The sequence below is a fragment of the Oncorhynchus clarkii genome, chromosome 18 (assembly GCF_045791955.1).
Source record: "Oncorhynchus clarkii lewisi isolate Uvic-CL-2024 chromosome 18, UVic_Ocla_1.0, whole genome shotgun sequence".
Classification (NCBI taxonomy): domain Eukaryota; kingdom Metazoa; phylum Chordata; class Actinopteri; order Salmoniformes; family Salmonidae; genus Oncorhynchus; species Oncorhynchus clarkii.
Genome location: NC_092164.1, coordinates 45,656,528 through 45,682,770, shown reverse-complemented (window position 1 = coordinate 45,682,770; position 26,243 = coordinate 45,656,528). Strand labels below are relative to the sequence as shown.

At 43.1% G+C, this 26,243-nt stretch overlaps 2 protein-coding genes across 3 annotated transcripts; both read right to left on the bottom strand.

Annotated features, from left to right (window-relative positions):
• Window positions 1-957: 957 nt before the first annotated feature.
• Window positions 958-3,726, bottom strand: LOC139372666 (trophoblast glycoprotein-like). The gene is made up of 2 exons (XM_071112447.1): window positions 2,947-3,726; window positions 958-2,392 (listed from the first exon to the last, which is right to left on the bottom strand). The coding sequence occupies exons 1-2, from the start codon at window positions 3,207-3,209 to the stop codon at window positions 1,504-1,506; spliced, it is 1,152 nt and encodes a 383-aa protein (XP_070968548.1). The 5' UTR covers window positions 3,210-3,726; the 3' UTR covers window positions 958-1,503.
• A 3,942-nt stretch (window positions 3,727-7,668) lies between these two features.
• LOC139373568 (transmembrane protein 222-like) lies at window positions 7,669-25,877 on the bottom strand. Of its 2 annotated transcripts, XM_071114231.1 has the most exons (7): window positions 25,744-25,863; window positions 21,240-21,324; window positions 17,098-17,129; window positions 15,667-15,763; window positions 14,290-14,420; window positions 13,362-13,461; window positions 7,669-12,016 (listed from the first exon to the last, which is right to left on the bottom strand). In XM_071114231.1, the coding sequence occupies exons 1-6, from the start codon at window positions 25,857-25,859 to the stop codon at window positions 13,374-13,376; spliced, it is 549 nt and encodes a 182-aa protein (XP_070970332.1). In that variant the 5' UTR covers window positions 25,860-25,863; the 3' UTR covers window positions 7,669-12,016; window positions 13,362-13,373. The 2 variants fall into 2 exon arrangements, with proteins under 2 accessions (XP_070970332.1, XP_070970333.1); XM_071114232.1 differs by having other exon boundaries at window positions 7,669-13,461; window positions 25,744-25,877.
• Between the last annotated feature and the right edge of the window lie 366 nt (window positions 25,878-26,243).

Here is a 26,243-nt window from a genome sequence, read left to right as displayed (position 1 = left end):
CTCAGCCCTATAGCCCCAGCATCAGCCCTATAGCCCCTGCCTCAGCCCTATAGCCCCAGCATCAGCCCTATTGCTCCAGCCCTAGCTCTATAGCCCCTGCCTCATAGCCCCAGCCCTCTAGCCCCAGCCCTATAGCCTCAGCCCTATAGCCCGTCTCAGCCCCGGCCCTATAGCCTCAGCCCTATAGCCCCAGCCATATAGTCCCAGCCCTATAGCCCCTGCCTCAGCCCTATAGCCCCAGCATCAGCCCTATAGCCCCTGCCTCAGCCCTATAGCCCCAGCATCAGCCCTATAGCCCCTGCCTCAGCCCTATAGCCCCAGCATCAGCCCTATTGCTCCAGCCCTAGCTCTATAGCCCCTGCCTCAGCCCTATAGCCCCAGGCTCGTCCTGGTTCTCATCATCTTGAAAATAAAACTAGAGATCTTAAAACAAAGCACATTTTCATGAAAGAGGGTCTGGAGATTTCCGTTGCTGTAGGACTGTGGCTGTGCAGTGTGAACAATCCTCCTTTTTCCACTCATCTCCGTGAAAATTGAGAGAGAGAGAGAGTTGATTTTAGGAGAGCTAAGAGGAGAGGTTCTCCTTCCTTTGGAATGCTATGGAGACTAATCTGCTGGGATTCCATTCAGGCACCCTGGGGCAGAGGGACAGAAGACCAAAGAACTGCTCCTCAGTCCTGGGGTGAGCTGGCCCTCAAAGCTCAATGAGAGATTGTCTGTGTCCCAATGGTACCCTATTCCTTTTATAAGTGCACTACTTTTGACCAGGGCCCATACAGGAAATATGGTGCAATTTCAGACACAGCCATTTTGCCCAAGTTTCACAGGGGTTGGTGTCACACAACCTGCATCTTATGGGCTGATTAACTTGGCTTTACTTGAGCTTGGTAGAGATAGTATATACATTTACAAGATCTCTCCTCAAAGAACAACATTCAAGTAAAGTCATAGCAGGTGAAATGTATAAGATCAGTCTTCAGTTTTATTACTTCAGCTTCATGAATTAAGTATATTCATCCATATCCGTTCTCAGTTCCAAGAACCAAAACATACATGAATGATATTGTCCAATTGTCGTTTCACTCCTTCACGTGACACTTCACTCGAGGACAGACAGAGAAGCACCTCTTTTAAGAGGGGAAAATCTATGTAGAAGAACAGTCGGTCCGTCCCCAATCCATACACCAGTTCTCTTTCACAGCCCACGCCCCTTTATCGGTTAGCCAGGGGTTATCCCTAGTCTCAGACCATGTGTGGACTGGAAGGGAGGACTGGTTGAGAAGGACTACAGATCAGACAGACGGTGCATGCTTTCGTCATGGACACAGCTACTGGGAAAACAATAGCAATGCCCAGTTATATACTTACTGTATGTTTATATTTACAGACAATTCATATGTACAGTTTCTACATTATCTTCCCTATAAATGCAATAGAAAAAAAGTCCAATGTTTTCAATTATGAAAGAAGGATCATGGAAGCCCCTTGAGTGTCTTGATATCATCAAATGTCTGCCGTGGTGGAGACCTGTGAGAGCCTGGGGTCGGTGTCGTGCTCGTAGCGGTAGTGGTATCCCTCCAACACCTCTGTGCACGCTTCCCGCATGTCATTGATCCTCTTCTTGATGCCCTGCCGGTTGAGGTAGAGGACCAAGAGGAAGACGAGTCCCACGAAGCCCAGGACGATCCCTAGGAACACATAGGAAGTCTGGAGGGCCAGGTCCGCCCCTTCATCCACCCTGTGGCACCCCAGCGCCACCCTGTCCCCGCCCACCCCAGCCTGTCCAGCCACCCCAGCCGCCAGCCTCAGCAGAGAGATGTTCCTCATGTCTGGGGGGAAGGCACACACCAGGCTCTCTGCGTCCCCCACATGTCCCTGGGAGGAGTTGAGCCAGGCAGCGAAGGGCTCCATGCCACAGATACAGGTCCAGGGGTTCTCCCCTAGAATGAGTCTCGCCCCGGGACACAGCGAGTCCAGCTCAGCCAGGCCCTCCTCCTGGACGGTCCGCAGAGCATTGAAGGTCAGATCCAGCTGCTCCAGAGAGTCCAGCCCAGAGAAGGTGCCATTGTAAAGGGCCACCAGGGAGTTGTTGGCCAGGATGAGCCTCCGCAGGCCCCCCAGGTAGGAGAAGGTGTGAGAGGGCAGGTAGATCAGGCTGTTCCCTGACAGGTCCAGGGTCCGGATCTCTCCCAGGGTGGACCAGCGAAGAGACATAGCCAGGTCCATGACAGAGGAGTGGTTGTAGAGAGCTCGGCTGAGGTTGAGCTCCCTGAGGGTGTGGCCCGGGACAGTGAAGGCCTCTGGGTTGATGACAGTCAGCTGGTTGGAGCTCAGGTCCAGAGAGCGGAGGGAACGCAGTCCGGAAAACGTCTGAGACTCTATCTCTGTTATCCTGCAGGGAGGGAGGGACAGTGGGAGCAGAGGATGTATAGTCATTGCTGTTATTATAGACCATGAGTAACACAATTTTTTTTTTTTTTTTTTTACCTTTATTTAGCCAGGCAAGTCAGTTAAGAACAAATTCTTATTTTCAATGACGGCCTGGGAACAGTGGGTTAACTGCCTGTTCAGGGGCAGAACGACAGATTTGTACCTTGTCAGCTCGGGGGTTTGAACTCGCAACCTTCCGGTTACTAGTCCAACGCTCTAACCACTAGGCTACCCTGCCTACACAATAGTAGGCACATGGTTGATTCAAGACTACCCAACACAACAGGACACTACTCATCAAATGTTTCATGCTAAGACACATTCAAAAGTGTGAGAAAATATAAATATAAACAAATATATATATAGACAAACTCTATGACTTGTTTGCTATAATAACACATTGATATTTCAAATTATGAGGGAAATATACACTTGGGAAAGTGAGTCTAATAAAAGTAGGCCAAACTACAAAAGTATTTTTTTTGGAGGGGGGGGGGGGGACAATGTTTATCTTACCTGTTGTTACTCAGTGACAACGTGGTTAAATTGTCCAGCCCTTTGAACGATTCCGGTCCAATTCTGCTGATCTGATTTCCCGTTATAAACAGATTCCTCGTGTACCCTGGTATCCCGGACGGGACACTCCGCAAGTATTTGGAAACACACTTGACCGTGTGCGCGGCTTCTGAGCATTCGCACCGGACAGGGCATCCGGATGCGCGCCCAGAGATTGAACAGAGCAACGCAAACAAAACAATTAGTGGGGCCAAATCCGGCATTTTTTACAAATATGCTATGCTAGTTTTTGTACATTCAAAACAAAAAAAACTCTACTGAGCGACACTCACGGAAATTGACTTGATTGCCATTTCAAACGAAGAACAAACTCGCCCCTATTGCCTACTTTTCTAAGCGCGACAAAAGTTATGCATATGCTTTAGGCTACAGAGCACTGTAGCTCACCAGCTATATACACACCAGCTATATACACATATATGTATCCTACTGCCGATGAGAGTGAAACGTGGAGAGAGTCCTGTCGTACACTGTTCAGATTGTCCTCAGCATCTCCTTGATCGGTTCTGTATTACAAGTCCTGGCTGGATGTTCAACTTTTTAGCATTTCGGAAGCCCACGTGTGACTGAGAGGCAGTGTCTGATTTCTATGGCAAAAAGGGATCTCGCTGTCGGGGTTGTTTGATCCCAGCGGATGCAAGCGGGGCGCAGCTCCACTCAAACAATGACATTAAAGCACCATCGCGTCATAGGCTACAATCACCAGGGAGGGGCTTTCCAGCTTTCCACTCAGCCTGTCCAGAGCCTTTCTGCTCTCCCACTCTAACAAGAAGGGTGAAATTACTACCCGCAATTGGGGCGTTCCTGCATATGGTCACTCCCCTCCACTCAAACAGGAGTAATACAGGCCTAGTTCACTAATTTTGTCGGGAAATAAAAATATTCCAAAAATATAGTTATAATATGATTGTGATTTATCAAGGGGTGCTGCAGCACCAGTATTCCACCGGTATGTTATAATATGATTGTGATTTATCAGGGGGTGCTGCAGCACCAGTATTCCACCGGTATGTTATAATATGATTGTGATTTATCAGGGGGTGCTGCAGCACCAGTATTCCACCGGTATGTTATAATATGATTGTGATTTATCGGGGGTGCCGCAGCACCAGTATTCCACCGGTATGTTATAATATGATTGTGATTTATCGGGGGTGCCGCAGCACCAGTATTCCACCGGTATGTTATAATATGATTGTGATTTATCGGGGGTGCCGCAGCACCAGTATTCATGGGGGGTGCCGCAGCACCAGTATTCCACCGGTATGTTATAATATGATTGTGATTTATCAGGGGGTGCCGCAGCACCAGTATTCCACCGGTATGTTATAATATGATTGTGATTTATCAGAGGGTGCCTCGGCACCAGTATTCCACCGGTATGTTATAATATGATTGTGATTTATCAGGGGGTGCCGCAGCACCAGTATTCCACCGGTATGTTATAATATGATTGTGATTTATCAGGGGGTGCCGCAGCACCAGTATTCCACCGGTATGTTATAATATGATTGTGATTTGTCAGGGGGTGCCGCAGCACCAGTATTCCATTGGTATGTTATAATATGATTGTGATTTATCAGGGGGTGCCGCAGCACCAGTATTCCACCGGTATGTTGTACTGGATGCGCAAAGTGGCCAGAATTAGTCATACACACGAAGATGGAGAACTGACACATTCCCAGATCCTTGTGTCATGACACTTGATTTGAACTATTGTGGTGCACTGAATAAGCACTCATGGGGTCCACTTCAACAACGTTTAAAAGTTAAAGTTCTTAATTTAATGTAGTGAGCCATCAGGTTGAATACATCTCAATACTCAAAGTCATTGATATTATAACAATGTTATAACAATGAAGAACACAGGCTGTGTCTATAAAAAATTATAATTCACAAGCGAAAAGTTCATGTATCCAAATCAATAAAGACGGACGCACCTTCAAGCACTTGCAGATCAAAATGTGTGCTACAGAAAATGCGGATAGAACTGTGTCGATAGATGTCGTTCCCATAGCAACGATTAAAACATTCCCAAACCAGAAACCGTGGATTGATGGCAGCATTCGCGTGAAACTGGAAGCCCGAACCACTGCTTTTAATCAGGGCAAGGTGACCGGAAACATGACCGATTACAAACAGTGTAACTATTCCCTCCGCAAGGCAATCAAACAAGCTAAGCGTCAGTATAGAGACAAAGTAGAATCTCAATTCAACGGCTCAGACAAGAGGCATGTGGCAGGGTCTACAGTCAATCACGGATTACAAAAAGAAAACCGGCCCGTCACGGACCAGGATGTCTTGCTCCCAGGCAGACTAAATAACTTTTTTTGCCCGCTTTGAGGACAATGCAGTGCCACTGACACTGCCCGCAACTAAAACATGCCGACTCTCCTTCACTGCAGCCGACGTGAGGAAAACATTTAAACGTGTCAACCCTCGCAAGGCTGCAGGCCCAGACGGCATCCCCAGCCGTCAGAGCATGTGCAGACCAGCTGGCTGGTGTGTTTACCGACATATTCAAATCAATCCCTATCCCAGTCTGTTGTTCCCACATGCTTCAAAAGGGCCACCATTGTTCCTGTTCCCAAAAAAAGCTAAGGTAACTGAGCTAAACGACTACCGCCCAGTAGCACTCACTTCCGTCATCATGAAGTGCTTTGAGAGACTAGTCAAGGACCATATCACCTCCACCCTACCTGACACCCTAGACGCACTCCAATTTGCTTACCGCCCAAATAGGTCCACAGACGATGCAATCTCAACCACACTGCACACTGCCCTAACCCATCTGGACAAGAGGAATACCTATGTGAGAATGCTGTTCATCGACTACAGCTCGGCATTTAACACCATAGTGCCCTCCAAGCTCGTCATCAAGCTCGAGACCCTGGGTCTCGACCCCGCCCTGTGCAACTGGGTACTGGACTTCCTGACGGGCCGCCCCCAGGTGGTGAGGGTAGGCAACAACATTTCCACCCCGCTGATCCTCAACACTGGGGCCCCACAAGGGTGCGTTCTGAGCCCTCTCCTGTACTCCCTGTTCACCCACGACTGCGTGGCCACGCACGCCTCCAACTCAATCATCAAGTTTGCGGACGACACAACAGTGGTAGGCTTGATTACCAACAACGACGAGACGGCCTACAGGGAGGAGGTGAGGGCCCTCGGAGTGTGGTGTCAGGAAAATAACCTCACACTCAACGTCAACAAAACTAAGGAGATGATTGTGGACTTCAGGAAACAGCAGAGGGAACAGCAGAGGGAACACCTCGGCGTACACATCACAGACAAACTGAATTGGTCCACCCACACAGACAGCATCGTGAAGAAGGCGCAGCAGCGCCCCTTCAACCTCAGGAGGCTGAAGAAATTCGGCTTGTCACCAAAAGCACTCACAAACTTCTACAGATGCACAATCGAGAGCATCCTGTCGGGCTGTATCACCGCCTGGTACGGCAACTGCTCCACCCACAACCGTAAGGCTCTCCAGAGGGTAGTGAGGTCTGCACAACGCATCACCGGGGGCAAACTACCTGCCCTCCAGGACACCTACACCACCCGATGTCACAGGAAGGCCATAAAGATCATCAACGACAACAACCACCCGAGCCACTGCCTGTTCACCCCGCTATCATCCAGAAGGCGAGGTCAGTACAGGTGCATCAAAGCTGGGACCGAGAGACTGAAAAACAGCTTCTATCTCAAGGCCATCAGACTGTTAAACAGCCACCACTAACAATGAGTGGCTGCTGCCAACACACTGACTCAACTCCAGCCACTTTAATAATGGGAATTGATGGGAAATGATGTAAAATATATCACTAGCCACTTTAAACAATGCTACCTAATATAATGTTTACATACCCTACATTATTAATCTCATATGTATATGCTGTACTCTATATCATCTACTGCATCTTTATGTAATACATGTATCACTAGCCACTTTAACTATGCCACTTTGTTTACATACTCATCTCATATGTATATACTGCACTCAATACCATCTACTGTATCTTGCCTATGCCGCTCTGTACCATCACTCATTCATATATCTTTATGTACATATTCTTTATCCCCTTACACTTGTGTCTATAAGGTAGTAGTTTTGGAATTGTTAGCTAGATTACTTGTTGATTATTACTGCATTGTCGGAACTAGAAGCACAAGCATTTCGCTACACTCGCATTAACATCTGCTAACCATGTGTATGTGACAAATAAAATTTGATTTGAGGTAGAAGTGCCCTCCTCTCTCACTGTGATATTAGATCAACACTGCTTTTTAGACGGAGGGGGAGCGGAGCCTCTGTCTGTCCACCCCTCCTCCCCCAATGCTCTCTACAGAAAAAGAGGGAGAGAAAGAGCATCGAGGGTGTTTGCAGAATGATGACAAATGGTAATTGAATCCGAGGTTGCCCTTTTCACAGCCAAGTGTTTACTCAGAAATATGATACGAATGGTTGGATCAGTGGTGAAATTCACTTGAAATTGAGCTTTTAATTAATTAGCCTTTTCTCCTTGACACAAATGAGGCTAACTATAATGTTGAGCACATGTAGTACTAAACCTATGCTGTACGAGTAGGCATAAGTAATATGATCCAATACTAGCATAATGTATGCATTATTTCTTTAGAAATTAAATCACCAACAAATAGTTACAATAATAAATGTCTTTATTGGTATTATAGTTACATGTTATTTAAATACAATCATAGTTCACTCAGTCCCTTGCAGATTATTTAATGGGAAAACTGAACTCTAATCTTCAAGGGATTAAAATAACAAAATAAGGGTATTGGTGTTTATAACTTTATATGATTATTGGCCCTCAGTCATAATAGCATCCCAACTGTCTTTTGTTAGCAAGACAATGTGAGAAACCACAGGTGTCCACATTCCACAACCCAGCTTCTGGTTACAACCAGGGGGAAAGAACATCTAATATGAATTCAACTACTCTGAAGAGTGTTACTGATTCTAGAACATAACAGAATGAGAAAATGAGGGGTTCCATTGCCCAAAAACACGTCTGGCTCCTCTGTTTTCCATTAGTTAAATAAAAATAAAATACAAATTATAGGTTTTCAAATGGAATCAAGGCTACAATTTATATCCAATCGTGCCTCTAAATTCAAAAAAGACTTGCTTCAGTCAACCTCTAGTGTTATGAGAATGATCATCTATCATAGACATTGTCCAAGGATGCTACTAACAATAAAAAAAGGCCACCTAGCCTGGTCCCAGACCTGTTTGTTCTGGATAGACAACTCCTATGGCCATTGGCATGCCAGCACTAGTAGATCTGGGACCAGGCTTGGACATACCATACAAAATGGTTGATGTAGTACACACAAACAGAGCCACTTTAGGCCCTTTGCACCATTTTCAAAACTACTGACTGGAATTATACACAAGTTTGAGAGTGCATCTTTAACTACAAGCCCCACTGTTTGTTCACAAGAAGCAGAGCTATTCTCCTGCATCTCAGATGATGTTCATCACTCACCGACAATATCAGTCATCGACTTCGGGAAGGAGGGACAACCCTTCTGCTGTTTAGTTTTAATCTACCTTTCTATTATATGGCACCTACACTCTTAGGAAAAAAACCTAAAAGGGTTATTTGGCTGTCCCCATAAGATAAGCCTTTGAAGAACCATTTTTGGTCCCAGGTAGAAACCCTTTGAGTTCCATGTAAGACCCTTTTCACAGAGGGTTCTAAGTGGAACCAGAAAGAGTTCAGCCTGGAACCAAAACGGGTTCTACTACGGGGAAAGCTGAAGAACCCTTTTTGAACCCTTTTTCTGGGAAAGTTTGGTAAACAGAGTTAACTATGGATAATTTAAAAGGTCTAATAAAGTCTAGTGTATTATATACAATACTTACAGTTGAAGTCGTAAGTTCACAAACACTTAGGTTGGAGTCATTAAAACTCGCTTTTCAACCACTCCACAAATTTCTTGTTAACAAACTACAGTTTTGGCAAGTCGGTTAGGACATCCACTTAGTGCATGACAAGTAATTTCTCCAACAATTGTTTACAGACAGATTATTTAACTTATAATTCACTGTATCACAAGTCCATTGGGTCAGAGGTTTACGTACACTAAATTGACTGTGCCTTTAAACAGCTTGGAAAATTCCAGAAAATTATGTCATGGCTTTAGAAGCTTCTGATAGGCTAATTGACATAATTTGAGTCAATTGGAGGTGTACCTGAGGATGTATTTCAAGGCCTACTCTAACTCAGTGCCTCTTTGCTTGACATCATGGGAAAATCAAAAGAAATCAGTCAAGACCTCAGAAAATAAATTGTAGACCTCCACAATTCTGGTTCATCCTTGGGAGCAATTTCCAAACGCCTAAAGGTACCATGTTCATCTGTACAAACAATAGTACGCAAGTATAAACACCATGGGACCATGCAGCCGTCATACCGCTCAGGAAGGAGACGCATTCTGTCACCTAAAGATGAACGTACTTTGGTGTGAAATGTGCAAATCAATCCCAGAACAACAGCAAAGGACCCTGTGAAGATGCTGGAGGAAACAGGTACAAAAGTATCTATATCCACAGTAAAACAAGTCCTATATCGACATAACCTGAAAGGCTGCTCAGCAAGGAAGAAAAAGCCAAACTACGGTTTGCAACTGCACATGGGGACAAAGACCATACTTTTTGGATAAATGTCCTCTGATCTGATGAAACAAAAATAGAACTGTTTGGACATAATGACCATCGTTATGTTTAGAGGAAAAAGGGGGAGGCTTGCAAGTCGAAGAACAACATCCCAACCGTGAAACACGGAGGTGGCAGCATCATGTTGTGGGGGTGCTTTGCTGCAGGAGAGACTGGTGCACTTCAAATTAGATAGCATTATGAGGAGGGAAATGATGTGGATATATTGAAGCAACATCTCAAGACATCAGTCAGGAAGTTAAAGCTTGGTCGCAAATGGGTCTTCCAAATGGACAATGACCCCAAGCATACTTCCAAAGTTGTGGCAAAATGGCTTAAGGACAACAAAGTCAAGGTATTGGAGTGGCCATCACAAAGCCCTGACCTCAATCCTATTGAAAATGTGTGGGCAGAACTGAAAAGGCGTGTGCGAGCGAGGAGGCCTACACACCTGACTCAGTTACACCAGCTCTGTCAGGAGGAATGGGCCAAAATTCACCCAACTTATTGTGGGAAGCTTGTGGAAGGCTACCAGAAACGTTTGACACAAGTTTAAATTGTTTAAGGCAATGCTACCAAATACTAATTGAGTGTATGTAAACTTCTGACCCACTTGGAATGTGATTAAAGAAATAAAAGCTGAAATAAATCCTTCTCTCTACTATTATTCTGACATTTCACATTCTTAAAATAAAGTGGTGATCCTAACTGACCTAAAACAGGGAATTCTTTCTCAGATTAAATGTCAGAAATTGTGAACAACTGAGTTTAAATGTATTTGGCTAAGGTGTATGTAAACTTCCCACTTCAACTGTATATCAAACATACTGTCATTGACAATTTACATCATTTTAGAAAACCCTTTGTGGTAATAAGTAAGTGTATCCAAATGTATTGTTATAAGTAGTCATCTGCTACGATATTCAGTTATCAGCAATTCCCCAAAAAGCCACAGGATTCAAGAAAATATTTATGTCCACAGAGACATAGAACATGCAGCCAGGACATGCACACTCACACATCCACTGACAGACACACTCACTCATGCATTCAGGCACAAACTTGCTTCATAGCAGAACAGTGATGAGTTTTGATATAATATAGTATGGTATGGTATTGCATGTAGAAAATTAAGGGAACTAAGGAGGATAGTTCATTTACAATATAAATATAAATTAAAACAGGATATTTGAGATTATACAATGTTACTTAAGACATCACTTGGTCTAATATTTGCGCATGAACATGAAAGGAAAAATATGAGAAAGAAGCCATGGTACCTCTAGGCATAAGCACACCAAAGGAGTGTAAATACCCTAGAAACAATTGGTATCTTGGCATAAAATCGCCAAACAGCTACAGAAATAGTGTAAAACTTCCTTGACTGTGAATGTCATGGAAAACAAAAGAAGGATCTTTAAAAACCTACACCAATATATACGTTGTTTTTTTTTTTTTACATACAATGTGGGGTTATTGCAGTAGTAGATCAACATCGATCACATTTGCTGGAATTTTAAAGAATGAAGTCCGACAGGAGAGAAAGCAGGAATGTGAAAAGGGCTGCATGGCGATGCATTGACATTTCACAATGTCCTTCTAATCTCATCTGAGACAGCAGGAGTGGCACTCTGGCACAGGAGAGGAGACCCCAGGATATTAAGCCAAAGACTTGACTGCATTTCACACTATCGTGCCGACCCAAACCAAGCTGTGCTGGCTCAGACCTTTTTCCTTTCAGCGCGGTTACACATTATGCTGGATGCGTAACCAAGCCAGCTCAGTACATCGGTTCAGTCCAGCTCGGTAGTGTGACAAGGATATTGGTGTGTTCAACCTGGAGGACCCAGCAGGCTACCTGCTGCTTCTGGCAGCTCCATGGCTAAAGAGAGAAAGCTCAAGGCTCAGCGCTTTGTGGTTTCACTCCAAACAATGAGGGGATTTGAACCTGCCACCGCAGAAGGAAGCCATGGCAATGGATTTTGTGTGCCAACCATCATCTAGGAATAGCCAGTGTTTGAAAGTAGGATACTACATACAAAATCAATATAGATGGTATAGTCTAAAAATGTAGTTTGATATAAATTGAGCCATTTATGTACATACACATTATCCAGGAAGACCCATGATAGAAGACCATTGATTTCAGGCACCAACTATATGAATTCATTTAATTCTTTGAAGAACCCAGTCAGAGCTAGGAGTCAGAGGTACTTATTTCTTCTAGGGCACATGTTGATGTTGGAGTTTGAGTGTTCAGGATCAGAAAGCGGTGATCCCTCTCCTGTAGGGACTGGGAAGATCTCCATTTAGCACACTCACATCCTAGAACACAGAACACAAATGAACTCTGCAGCATTCCAGAACATCATGCATTCCATTCCCATCTGCAGGTGGAGTCCAGAGTTATGAGTCCAGGGTTCCACAGAGGTTACCATGGCCACTGTACGAAGTATCCAAATAATCCAACACACTTAATGAGATTATCTGAAATCTATAATCTGTAATCCCGTTTTGAAAAGAGCCACCATTAAAATGGGTCTAAACATACAAATGTCAATGGGTTAAGAAAAATACAAATATTTAAATAAGATGCAGACAGAAGCAGTTCAACTGTGCTCATTGATATCACACAAGATGAGGCATCACTTGCTAATAGCAGCGTTTTGAGAGTTGTTATCCTGGATACAGTCCACAGTAGTAGATAGGTAAAATTCATTGAAACAACAAACACACTCTTGGTGAATCACAGGTTATTAAAAGTTGCAGTAATAGGAACTGTATCAAACCAAGCGTACCATGCCAACGCAATAACACATTCCTTGAAAGGCATTAAAGTGAAATATCAAGATGGAGTATTTGATTTATATCAGAGTATGGGAAGCACTGAGTCAGTGGATCATCATCATAGTCCCATGTCATTCAAATGGATGGTGGGTGTTGGTTTCATCATGGCAGAGAGAGAAAGGCAAGGATGCTGCTGTCCCTGTGGGAGACAAGACTACTACCCCTGAAAGAAAGAACAACCCCTACCCCCTCCACCACTACCATCGCTACTGTAATCTACAGAGCCGGCAACATCCTCCTCCACATTCCTAGGTAATGGATGGTTATGATGGTCTATAACCATATACTAGGCCTTCATTGAAAATCAAAACATTTGAAAATTGCATAAACATTTATGGACTTGGGATGTTTGTGGAGGGCATTCAAATATTTAAAAGTAAGCTACCGTCCATCAAGAACAATTACTCTCAACCCCAAAATAAACAAACAACTAAAATTGCCATCCAAATGTATTCCAGCTTCAGTAGGGCCACACCACCAGTGAAAGCCAGGTTGCCTGGTCCTACAAACAAACAGGCTTTGTGCTTAGTTGAGTGGAGGATGTTTTTGGCCTTCTCTTCATTGTCCTCTCATTGGTTTGTATGTTGCTGGGTTGTCACAGTTCCATGTCTTTTTCCCTCTCCACCCTCACAATCAGAGTTGAGTAGGTGTGACACCTCCCACCTCAACAGTCACTTTCAACCTGCAGAGGGTTCCCATTCCCTCCCTCCCTGTTTGCCCCCCCCCCCCCCCAATCTCCCTCGCCCACCTTCTGCAGGGAGTCCATCCCACTCCCCCCTCTGCTCCTTGCCCCCTGGCCACCCTGTAAGCTGTGTCCTCCCACCTGGTTGGCTGGTCACTGCAGGTTAATGGTCAGAGCCACAGTTAGGATGACACCCAGCAACATGAGGAAGGGAAGCCAGGTCTTCAGGAACCCTGCACAGCTGGAAAGGGGATACAGAGATGGAGGGAGAGAGAGAGAGAGAGAGAGAGAGAGAGAGAGAGAGGGCAAAGAGAGAGAGAGAGAGAGAGGGAGGGCAAAGAGAGAGAGAGAGAGAGGGAGGGCAGAGAGAGAGAGAGGGCAGAGAGAGAGAGAGAGAGAGAGAGAGAGAGAGAGAGAGCAAAGAGAGAGCAAAGAGAGACAGACAGACAGAGCAAAGAGAGAGAGACAGAGAGAGAGAGAGAGAGAGAGAGAGAGATGCATTGGCTTTCTGGAACAACAAATATAGCAGAAGACGTAAGCGATCATATGAGGTCTGAGGAGTGACTGAGTGAAAATCTAATTCTTCACCTAATTTCCCCTATAGTCTTGACAGCACACGCCTGAGATTGCACGCACATAATTAATTACAGAGGCTCAAGTGGTTGCCATGACAACCTCTTCAGATCCAGCCAGGCCAGGGTCATGTGACACGTCTGTCCAACCAACCCACCCACATAGCTACGCTCCAATGTCCATGCTAGGATGAGTACCAATCAAATTGCCTGGATACATGGGTTCACTCTAGGTAGTATGCTAGTGGGAAGACTCCTGCCGCTACCACCCTCACTCTGTCTGTCCCTCAGATTTATTCTCTATTTTCAGAGGAAATTCAGTGACATATCTATCAGCCCCTGGGACCCAGAGTACAGAGCATACACATAACAATATCCAGCCCTACCCCACAGGCCCTAAAAAAGTTAAGTCACAGTGCTGTAAATCTTAACAACATCAATGCAAATGCAGTCTGGAGGAGTTTCTTTTAACCTTTTCTGCAGCAGTATCTCAGTACCTGACATGTTTTCCGTGGACTAGGGAGAGCAGACAGAGGTTGATCATGTTCCACGAGGTTTTGTTCTCATAGCGCATCAGGTTCAGAGCCATGGCCACATGGGAGTGACAGTTGTCACAGCAGAGGTTGTGCTGTGGAGGGGGGGAGAGGTACAATCAACATTTGTATGGTCAATGGTATATGGTACACTATATACACAAATGTATGTGGACACTTCTTCTAATTAGTTGATTCGGCTATTTCAGCCAAACCCGCTGCTGACGTGTATAAAATCAAGCACACAGCCATGCAATCTCCATTGACAAACATTAGCAGTAGAATGACCTTACTGAAGAGCTCATTGACTTTCAATATGGCACCGTCATAGGATGCCACCTTTCAAAAGTCAGTTTGTCAAATTTCTGCCGTGCTAGAGCTGCACCAGTCAACTGTAAGTGCTGTTATTGTGAAGTGGAAATGTCTAGGAGCAACAACGGCTCAGCTGCGAAGTGGTAAGCCACACAAGCTCACAGAACAGGACCGCCAAGTGCTGAAGCAAATAGCGCGTAACAAATTGTGTCCTAAGTTGCAACACTCACTACCGAGTTCAAAACTTTCTCTGGAAGCAACATCAGCACAATAACTGTTCGTCAAAACTTAATGAAATGGGCTTCCATGGCCGAGCAGCTGTCTAAGTCTAAGATCACCATGAGCAATGCCAAGCGTCGGCTGGAGTGGTGTAAAGCTCACCGCCACAAAGTTTAGAGCAGTGGAAACGTGTTCTCTGGAGTGATGAATCACGCTTCACCATCTGGAAGTCCGACGGACTAATTTGGGTTTGGCAGATGCAAGGAGAAAGCTAACTGCCAGTTTGGTGGAGGAGGAATAATGGTCTGGGGCTATTTTTCATGGTTCGGGCCCCTTAGTTCCAGTGAAGGGAAATCTTAACGCTATAGCATACAATGACATTCTAGACGATTCTGTGCTTCCAACTTTGTGGCAACAGTTTGGGGAAGGCACTTTCCTGTTTCAGCATGACAATCCCCCAGTGCACAAAGCAAGGCTCATACAGAAATGGTTGTCGAGATTGGTGTGGAAGAACTTGACTGGGCTGCAGAGCACTGACCTCAACTCCATCGAACACCTTTGGGATGAATTTTAATGACCGACTGCGAGCCAGGCCTAATCGCCCAACATCAGTCCCCACAGCAATCTAGTTGAAGTTGTGTCCAACTCCATATTAATGCCCATGATTTTGGAATGAGATGTTCAACGAGCAGGTGTCCACATACTTTTGGTCATGTAGTGTACCTAGAATCCCAACAGATCCCCCTCATTCTGAATTTGGATTCAAACCGATGACCTTCCGGTTGGAACCTTCCGCCAACAATTCCTTACCATTCTGTTTTTGTATTCCTCTGAGGCGTCTTGCACTGCTGTGTCCCAGGCGTTGGAGCCACTAGCATACACCCTGGCTACGTCCAGCATCCAGTATCTTCAAATACACAGAGAATCTATCAGAACCTGAAGCTACTACTACTCTGTAGCCTGGTTGGTCCCAGATCTGTTTGTGCTGTCTTGAGTTGGGTATACAGCACAAATAGATCTGGGACCAAGCTAACTGCTCTGCACAAGTTCTTTCATTCAAGATACAGTGGGGTACGAAATCATTCACACCCTTGATAAAGATGAGCAATAATGACTGCATAAAATAATGAAAATACTAATTTACATTGAATGCGCAAACATTTTTGAATTTATATTACTTTATACGAATACAATTGCCCAGAGAAAGACATTTTGTTCAACAAGTAATATATATTTTTTCCACACATAAAAAATTATTGACACCCCTAAAGATTCTTATGAATAAAGTAGTCAACAAATCTAGAATGAATGAAATCCTGAATTAATCGTGAATAATGATTAGTGAGCAAGTTACAGAGGGTCAAAGATCAGAACCCCAAGACATGCTAACCTCTCACCATCACCAAGAACATGTTTTGGGGTGGCAGGTAGCCTAGTGGTTAGAGCGTTGGAACAGTAAACGAAAAGGTTGCTAGATCAAATCCCTGAGCTGACAAGGTAAAAATCTGTCGTTCTGCCCCTGAACAAGGCAGTTAACCCTCTGTCCCAAGGCCGTCATTGTAATAAAAAAACATTTTCTTAACTGACTTGCCTAGTTAAATAAAAGGTTAAATTAAAATAAAAATAAATTGGGGCCCTCTGTAACTTGCTCACTCATCATTACTTATGATTCATTCAGGATTATCTGTAATCATGGAAGCATCCACATTAATGTAGAAGTGTTTAGAAACATATATTCTCATTTACAAATAAAGTGACTCCAAAAATCACACAATACATTATTTACCAGTAATTTCTACTGGGCAAGAAATAATCAGAAACACAACCAAAATGAGCTGCAAATGCAGCCAAAAAGTTTGTAGAGTCACAAGCTTGATGTATTCATTGCATTCTAGGAATATGGGACTTTTGACTACTTTTTTATAAGAATCTTTAGGGGTGTCAATCATTTTGACACCTACATTTTTGAGGAAAAAGTGTATGTTTTACTTGTTAAACAAAATATTTCTCTGAGCAATTGTACTAGCATAAAAAAAAGTCGATTTTCACAGAATTCATATTTTATACAGTCATTATTGCTCATCTTCATCAAAGGTGTCAATAATTTGGGACCCGACTGCATGTTGAGAAAAGATGCTGAGATTTTAATATCCCTCTACTGATTAGACCATGAAGAAGACAATAAACATTTCAGTCATCAGGATAAGACTAAACACACCCCAGAACATTTAGTTTACTTACTTTGTTGGTCTCCCAAAGGCCATGTTGTCTTCCTGCAATAAATCACAAAGAAAATAACATGCAATATAATTGGTAATGCATTCATAATATCAAACCTAATGAGTGACAATGTCTTATCACCCTGAAGCTCACTTTTTGGGGTCTCTGAATTTTCTGAAATTCAGCAGATATCAACAACAAACCATATAAGGTGTTGAAGTGCTACAGGAAGCAGATAGATAAAGACTACCCAGCAGGTGTCAGCCTGGCACTGGTGTGTGTGTGTGTGTGTGTGAAGGTGTCAGCATGCTTCAGTTTTGTTTTAGAGTTAATTTCATGCAATTCTACACATTTTGCTATAGGGTGGAGAGAAATGTTTGCAATATGATATCGGAGTGAAAGTTACTAACAAAATCAACGGCCCCCCCCTTGCGTAACTCGACCATGATTACTGCAAGTTTAGATAGCTGGCTAGACTAACTTACCAATCTAAAATTGCTAGCTGACATGGCTAATTGAATGACTGTCAGTGACTGACATGGCAAGAGAAAAACTGCTGATTCACAATCAAATATCCAAATTGCACCTTGTGTATTGTACTATTCTAACCACCCAAGCCGTAGACTGTTCTCTCTGCTTCAGCACGGCAAGCAGTACTAACAGGCTCCTGAACAGCTTCTATCCCCATGCCATAAGACTGCTAAATAGCTAACACGGACTATCAGAGTTGACCTTTGTATCTTATTCTTGCACTGTCTCTATGCACACTCACAGGGCCCTACACACTATGCACACTGATACTCCAACACACATACAAACGCCATCAGTTGCTCATACACACATAAAATGCTAATACATTTCTGCTGACTATACACGCATCTAATCATCAAATACGCTGCTGCTACTCTGTTTATCATAAATCCTGATACCTAGTCACCTTAGCTCTATACATATCTACCTCTATCGATCCAGTATCCCTGCATATGGTAAATATGGTACTGGAACTGACACTGTATATAGTATGCTGTTTCTGTTCTACCTTGTTATTTTTTGTATTACAGTTGTTATTAATGACTGCATTGTTGGGGTTAGAGCTTGCAAGAAAGCAGTGACTTGATGTACATGGAGAATACTGTAAGGATGGCCAATGTTCTGAATTCTGTCGCTGTATATTTCAAAAGTGCTGAACAAAGTCATATTGACTACGTCCCTTCCAAGCTCGCTCATTAATGTCTTAATGGAAATTACGGATAGCCTCTTATCCACTCGTCGTCCCCTTATGCCATAGTTTGTACATCTCAATTGCCAGTGGAAACCACATTAGTTTAAGCAAGTCAGCCATATCAGCTGTTTTTTTTAAGGCAGTAAAGGAGGTTGAATTAACTTTTCACTGCCAGACAAGGCTCCGCTGATAGCCAGGTGTAGCGGTGGTAAGGATTCACTCCATGGTGCTGAAAAGAAAACTCTTTATCCAGACAGCTTTATGTAAGCCCTAACAGTTTGTGGGCACAGTTTGTCACCGTTGTCGTGCAATTAATGTATTATTTAGTGCCGAGTTGTATAGAGGCTTTGCTGGCATGCATCCCAATTTTTGGGGTGGGAACTTTGCCCCACCAAGATGTACAGGTGAAGTCAGAAGTTTACATACACCTTAGGCAACTATATTTAAACACAGTTTTTCACAATTCCTGACATTTAATCCAAGTAAAAATTCCCTGTCTAAGGTCAGTTAGGATCACCACTTGCTTTTAAGAATGTGAAATGTCAGAATAATAGTAGAGAGAATAATTTATGTCAGCTTTTATTTCTTTCATCACATTCCCAGTGGGTCAGAAGTTTACATACACTCAATTAATATTTGGTAGCATTGCCTTTAAAATTGTTTAACTTGGGTCAAACGTTTTGGGTAGCCTTCCACAAGCTTCCCACAACAAGCTCATCCCTCCTGACAGAGCTGGTGTAACTGAGTCAGGTTTGTAGGACTCCTTGCTCGCACACGCTTTTTCAGTTCTGCTCACACATTTTCTATGGGATTGAGGTCAGGGCTTTGTGATGGCCACTCCAATACCTTGACTTTGTTGTCCTTAAGCCATTTTGCCACAACTTTGGAAGTATGCTTGGGGTCATTGTCCACTTGGAAGACCCATTTGCGACCAAGCTTTAACTTCCTAACTGATTGATCTTGAGATGTTGCTTCAATATATGCACATCATTTCCCTCCCTCATGATGCCATTTATTTTGTGAAGTGCACCATGATGCTGCCACCCCCGTGCTACACGGTTGGGATGGTGTTCTTCGGCTTGCAAGCCTCCCCCTTCTTCCTCCAAACATAACAATGGTCATTATGGCCAAACAGTTCTATTTTTGTTTCATCAGACCAGAGGACATTTTCTTCAAAAAGTACGATCTTTGTCTATGTGCAGTTGCAAACCGTAGTCTGGCTTTTTTATGGAGGTTTTGGAGCAGTGGCTTCTTCCTTGCTGAGCGGCCTTTCAAGTTATGTCGATATAGGACTCGTTTTACTGTGGCTAGAGATACTTTTGTACCAGTTTGCTCCAGCATCTTCACATGGTCCTTTGCTGTTGTTCTGGGATTGATTTGCACTTTTCACGCCAAAGTATGTTCATCTCTAGGAGACAGAACGCGTCTCCATCCTGAGTGGTATGATAGCTGCGTGGTCCCATGGTGTTTATACTTGCATACTATTGTTTGTACAGATGAACGTGGTACTTTCAGGCATTTGGAAATGGCTCCCAAGGATGAACCAGACTTGTGGAGGTCTTCAAAGTTCTTGACTGATTTCTTTAGATTTTCCCATGATGTCAAGCAAAATGGGACTGAGTTTGAAGGTAGGCCTTGAAATACATGTACACCTCCGATAGGCTAATTGACATAATTTGAGTCAATCAGAAGCTTCTAAAGCCATGACATAATTTTCTGGAATTTTCCAAGCTGTTTAAAGGCACAGTCAACTTAGTGTATGTAAACTTCTGACCCACTGGAATTGTGATACAGTGAAATAATCTGTCTGGAAACAATTGTTAGAAAAATTACTTGTGTCATGCACAAAGTAGATGTCCTAACCGACTTGCCAAAACTATAGTTTGTTAACAAGAAATTTGTGGAGTGGTTGAAAAACGAGTTTTAATGTAAATTTCACCACTACAAGAAAGGCATTTCATTGTACTTGTGCATGTGACATGAAATCTTGAAACTGAAACTATTCTAACTCTCAACAGTAAACTGAGACCCCGACTGAGTTTTGTTTAGGGAAATTGATCCCCTACAAAAGGGGGGACGCGGCCGCCTGTGCCTTTCCCTGAGCTAGAACAAACATTTAGTCTCTAGTTCTTACAGTCCAGGGAAATCCTACTGTAGGGTGTATAGATAGTCTTTCTTATTCAATTTAGCAATCCCAAAGAATGGAGTTTATAGTTGGGGCCAACACAGGGTGCTTGTAGCAGTGTGCTAGTAGCAGTGTACTTGTTGGGGAGCTTCAGGGAGTTAACAGACCATATTGAACTCTTTATTGATCCCTGAGGGGACATGTATTTCCCTGACAAGTTCTTCCAGGAAGGCCAATGTAATAGTGAGCACACACACACACTGCTATTTAGACTCTTCTTCTCTTGAAACCTAGTCCCCAGTCCAGTCCCAAGGCAGCGCCCGCAGTAATACGTATGATATATATATATATCAATCACTGCAAGGAGCAGCACTTGACATACGACTTTAATATAAGGTTCTGCTTGCAGATCTAGTTATATAGATCTATAGTTCACTACCTCTACAGGCAGCCAATAGGTATTTCAATGTGGTTTAAAGCCAGCTCTTCCAATTTATATTTGCCTGTTCCCAAATCTGTTTGTGCTGTCTTGGCAACTCTTATAACAATACTTATACAAGTATTACAGACAAAGCTCAATATCCTGGAACAGAGAACTCCGGTTTCCCCCCAACCAAGATTAATCTACAGGAGTAGGCTTAATCTGGGTCTGGGAAATGGGCCCTAAATCTATGTACGTGTGTGTAGTGTGTCTAGGCCTATCAGGATTTCAGATGAATGATATGGGTCTATTTTATTCTGCCGCTTGAGAGAAAGAACAGAAAAAGAGGGTAGTAAAAAAACAGAGGAAAGGAGAGGAAGAACACAAGTACTCACAGAGACAAAGTAGGGCCCAGCAAAGTCCCGGATGATACCAGAAGAGGTGCAGATTCCCATGTGTCCAATGAATGGTAGCAGCCATCTGCAAGGGTGCAACTTTGGTTTTAGTAGTGGTGGGGACATAACCTGGGGGGGTGGGTCTAAAAGCTAATTTCTACACAATCCAATATGACAGCCCTTCTAGCCGTCTCTATTTAGAACAACGATATTGTGTTGCAACTTTAACCACTAGCCTAACAAATGAACAACTCTTTAAAAAATTAAGTAAAAAGACTTGATTGTCTTTATTGAGACATACTTTATATCAAATTTCAGCCAGACCGCCTAGCAAGCCTGAGCCGCCTGCACACCCAACCCCCACCAGTCTACTCAATAACTTAACTCTCCCAGCACAATTCCCCCCCCCCCCCCCAAGGTAAAGGCTTGGAAACAAAAGTAAACAAAAACATACAAAGAAAACACATACACATTAACACACAGAAACAGCACATCCTCCTTATAATTAATCTCATAGGCCTAATAATATTGTAGAGCTCTTTTTACTTGCACACAATATAGCTGGTTAGCCCCGTCCTGCCCCTAGGGGTCTAAGGCCCTGCAGCACCCCAACCCAACACACCCCACTCAGCTTTAGGATTTAAATGAAACATTAATTATTTGTTTCAGGTGTGTTAGACCAAGGCCAGGGTGACAACCCACAGTAAGGCAGACCCCCAGGGCCAGGACTGAGTAGCCCAGCAAGTAGGGATCGTCTAAATAGACATCTCCCCTGACATGGGCATGTTTTCAATAGAGAATCCTTTTGTCATATAGTATTCCATATAAGGCATCCAGACAATTATGAAGGTTGCCCAGTATACCGTTAATCTTGTAATAAATCAAATCTAGGGATACATAACTTGACATTTCTGCCATCCATTGTGACATTGTTGGAGGAAAACCAACCTTCCAAATAATAGCAATGCATTTCTTAGCCACTATAAATCCTAGGTTACAGTTTCCTCTGATAACAGTCTCCAGTATCAACATTTCCAAGCAAACAAAAACAAGGAGAAGGGAGAATCTGTAGACATGCTGAGACAAAAGAACATACACTTTGCCAGAATTCAGCCAGCCTTCCCAAGACCATAGCATCTGCAACTATGTTCCCTTTTGTGTTTTAAAACTCCAGCAGAGGAACAACACTTCTGAGTGCATATAATTCAGTTTCACTGGCATGTAGTACGTTCTATGGATGGTCTTAAACTGCAGTAATTCATGTCTGAGATTATATGAACATGATTCCACTTTGACATTATGGGCTATTTTGTGTAGGCCAATGACCAAAACATCTTCATTTAATCCATTTTAAAATGCAGGCCGTAACACAAAAACATGTGGAAAAAGTAAAGGGGTGTGAATTCTTTCTGAAGGCACTGTAGCTTAACTGATCAAATGACCAGACAGACAGGGCAGTGTATTATTCTCTTACACCTCGATCACACTGACAGTGTCATTGCATTTTGGTACACCAGAAGTACATTAATCTCCAATGGGACACTGCGGTTGCCTTGCAGCATTGCGTTGCAGAGGCTGTTGCAGTGTATTCTGTGTGGTGCATACGTTGGATTTATCTAACATATGCATCAAATTGTATGCTTGACTTGACAGAAATAGTAGCAAAAGGTGAATGTTATCCACCAAAAATGTGGGATTACAAAAGTTTGACAGCAGAATTCATTACACAACATTGATGCAATGACGACGTCGGTATGATCGCGGCATAACTGCATTGAGTTACAGCGATTGCATTTATTTTGACCAGGGCCCAAAGTAATGCACTACATAGGGAAAAGTGTGCCATTTGGGATGCAAAAACAACATTCTTTCCTCATACATCTGGCAGCCCACTAGAGCATCTCGCTGATTCATCGTCATATAATTGGTTTATACTAGAGGTCGACCGATTAATCGGAATGGCCGATTAATGAATGGCCGATTCATAACAATCGGAAATCTGTATTTTTGGGCGTCGATTTCAGATTTTATTTTTTTTATAAAACAATATATGTTTTATACCTTTTATTTAACTAGGCAAGTCAGTTAAGGACACATTCTTATTTTCAATGACAGCCTATGAACTGTGGGTTAACTGCCTTGTTCAGGGGCAGAGCGAGTTTCACCTTGTCAGCTCAGGGGTTTCAATCTTGCAACCGCACAGTTAACTAGTCCAACGCTCTAACCATTGCACTCCACGAGTGGCCTGCCTGTTACACGAATGCAGTAGAAGCCAAGGTAAATTGCTAGCTGGCATTAAACTTATCTTACAAAAAACAATCAATCATAATCACTAGTTATAACTACTAATCCAGTTTAGCAGGCAATATTAACCAGGTGAAATTGTGTAATTTCTCTTGCGTTCATTGCACGCAGAGTCAGGGTATATGCAACAGTTTGGGCTGCCTGGCTCATTGCGAACTAATTTGCCAGAATTTTACATAATTATGACATACATTGAAGGTTGTGCAATGTAACAAGAATATTTAGACTTAGGGATGCCACCCATTAGATAAAATACAGAACGGTTCCATATTTCACTGAAATAATAAACGTTTTGTTTTCGAAATTATCGTTTCCGGATTTGATCATATTAACGACCAAAGGCTCTTATTTCTGTGTGTTATTATGTTACAATTAAGTCTGATTTGATAGAGTAGTCTGACTGAGAAGCAGCAGGCCTGTAATCATTCATTCAAACAGCACTTTTGTGCGTTTTGCCAGCAGCTCTTCGCAAGCACAGCGCTGTTTATGACTTCAAGCCTATCAGCCTAATGGCTGGTGTAACCAATGTGAAATGGCTAGCTAGTTAACTGGGTGTGCGCTAATACTGTTTCAAACGTCACTCGCTTTTAGATTTGGAGTAGTTATTCCCCTTGCGCTGCAAGGGCCACGGCTTTTGTGGAGCGATGGGTAACGATGCTTCAAGTGTGGCTGTTGTCGATGTGTTCCTGGTTCGAGCCCAGGTAGGGGCGAGGAGGGGGACGGAAGCTATACTGTTACACTGGCAATACTATAGTGCCTATAAGAACATCCAATAGTGAAAGGTATATGAAATACAAATGGTATAGAGAGATATAGTCCTATAAATACTATATTAACTACAACCTAAAACCTCTTACCTTGGCATATTGAAGTCTCATGTTAAAAGGAACCACCAACTTTCATATGTCCTCATGTTCTGAGCAAGGAACTTAAACGTTAGCTTTTTTACATGGCACACATTTTTACATGGCACATATTACTTTTCTCCAACACTTTGTTTTTGCATTATTTAAACCAAATTGAACATGTTTCATTATTTATTTGAGGCTAAATTGATTTTATTTATGTTTTATATTAAGTTAAAATAAGTGTTAATTCAGTATTGTTGTAATTGTCATTATTACAAATAAAAAAATCTAATAAAAATCAGCCGATTAATCGGCATCGGCTTTTTTTGGTCCTCCAATAATCGGTATCGGCGTTGAAAAATCATAATCGGTCGTTCTCTAGTTTATACCAATGATACCATCATATTATGCATTCAAGAGATGCTCTTTTGCAATAGTGAAATGGTGCAGGAAAGAGGGGCAGGACACAGAGGAGGCATCCTAGATAATGTCTGGCCCAATAGAGAGTGCAGTGCAGTAGTGCCCACCTAAATACTAGGCAGAGAGATTTTATGTAGGGGGGAGTTGGTTGTTGGGGAGAAAGCGGGTGGTGAGGACTGTCTCAAATGGCACCCTATTGTCATTCGTGCACTAATTTTGACCAGAGACAAATGTAGTGCACTATAAAGGAAATAGTGTGCCATTAAGGACGCAACCTGTATCTGTCTCCTCCTTGATCCAAAAGACACTCCCTACAACACTACACCACAATCAGATTTAAATATAGCTAATAAAGTACATTTATGTTATGAAACAGCCAAACCATAGAAATGTGTTTTGGTAGTCTGATAAAAACGTCTAACATGCAAAATGTCGACAACCTGTCTGTGAGGATGATGTCACTTTAAACTACTGTAACAGCTTGTGGCTTTGTTACTATGTAGCGAGTTGCCTCGCTGAAACTGATAGATTGCGTCAAGCCACTTTGATACAAAGCCAGCTGGTTGGATTAATCATTAGGATACATTGCAGCCATTTCGCTAAAGTTATTGTAACCTAGTTTGCCTGTGTGCCTTTACGAAGCCAGCAAAGGCTAATTCGCCCCTGGGCTATGCTGTCAAGTGTCCCTGACTGTCAATGTCGGAAAAGAAAAGCCACCGTTTTAAATTTGACAAGCTTTGTCCTCGGAACATATCGGTATTAATACCCGACTGCGAGGGCTTAAACAGAGCTGATAAGCGAGCTGATAGCAACTGGCTAGCCAGCTAGCAAACGTTAGCCACGGAGCTGTCACCAATAACTCTCCCACACTGAATATGAATCACGCACTAAACACGACAAAGCAGACAAGCAAGTTTACTCCGGGAACTCACGATAGTACGGGGATAGGTGTCCACACGATACAGTAGGGGTAACGACTCGTATCGGGGTTTATTCTTTCAAAGGCTATGTGGTAATTCTTCATGGTGTCGATTTCGACATCCGCCATCACCAACTGTGAAAAATGAATTTCATTCGCCCAACTTCCTGGCAACCAGCTTCTCCACAGACAGAACAATGAGATTGGCCATCTAGCAATTATGACAAATGCCAGATGGACCATCTTTTTGTTGGCTGGGCTGGTGGAAAAAAAGGGAAACAGCCAGTGACCCATAGGCCTGTTAAGATTTTTTATTAAGATTTTTGTTATCATTTTTGCAATTTCTCTGTTATCATCATAATATATTTGAGTATTTTCAGGGCTCCCGAGTGGAGCAGCGGTCTAATGCACTGCATCTCAGTCCCTGGTTCGAATCCAGGTTCTATCACATCTGGCCATGATTGGGAGTCTCATAGGGGGGGTGTACAATTGGCTGGTTCTCCCTGGCTACCT

Excerpts from the sequence above, each read along its gene's own strand:
- LOC139372666 (XM_071112447.1), bottom strand. The coding sequence starts at position 3,209 with ATGCCGGATTTGGCCCCACTAATTGTTTTGTTTGCGTTGCTCTGTTCA. Across the intron at positions 2,393-2,946 it reads TTGTCACTGAGTAACAACAG|GATAACAGAGATAGAGTCTC; the intron begins GTAAGATAAACA and ends CCCTCCCTGCAG.
- LOC139373568 (XM_071114232.1), bottom strand. The coding sequence starts at position 25,859 with ATGGCGGATGTCGAAATCGACACCATGAAGAATTACCACATAGCCTTT. Across the intron at positions 21,325-25,743 it reads ACACCTATCCCCGTACTATC|ATGGCTGCTACCATTCATTG; the intron begins GTGAGTTCCCGG and ends GCACCCTTGCAG. Across the intron at positions 17,130-21,239 it reads CTGGGCCCTACTTTGTCTCT|GAAGACAACATGGCCTTTGG; the intron begins GTGAGTACTTGT and ends GATTTATTGCAG.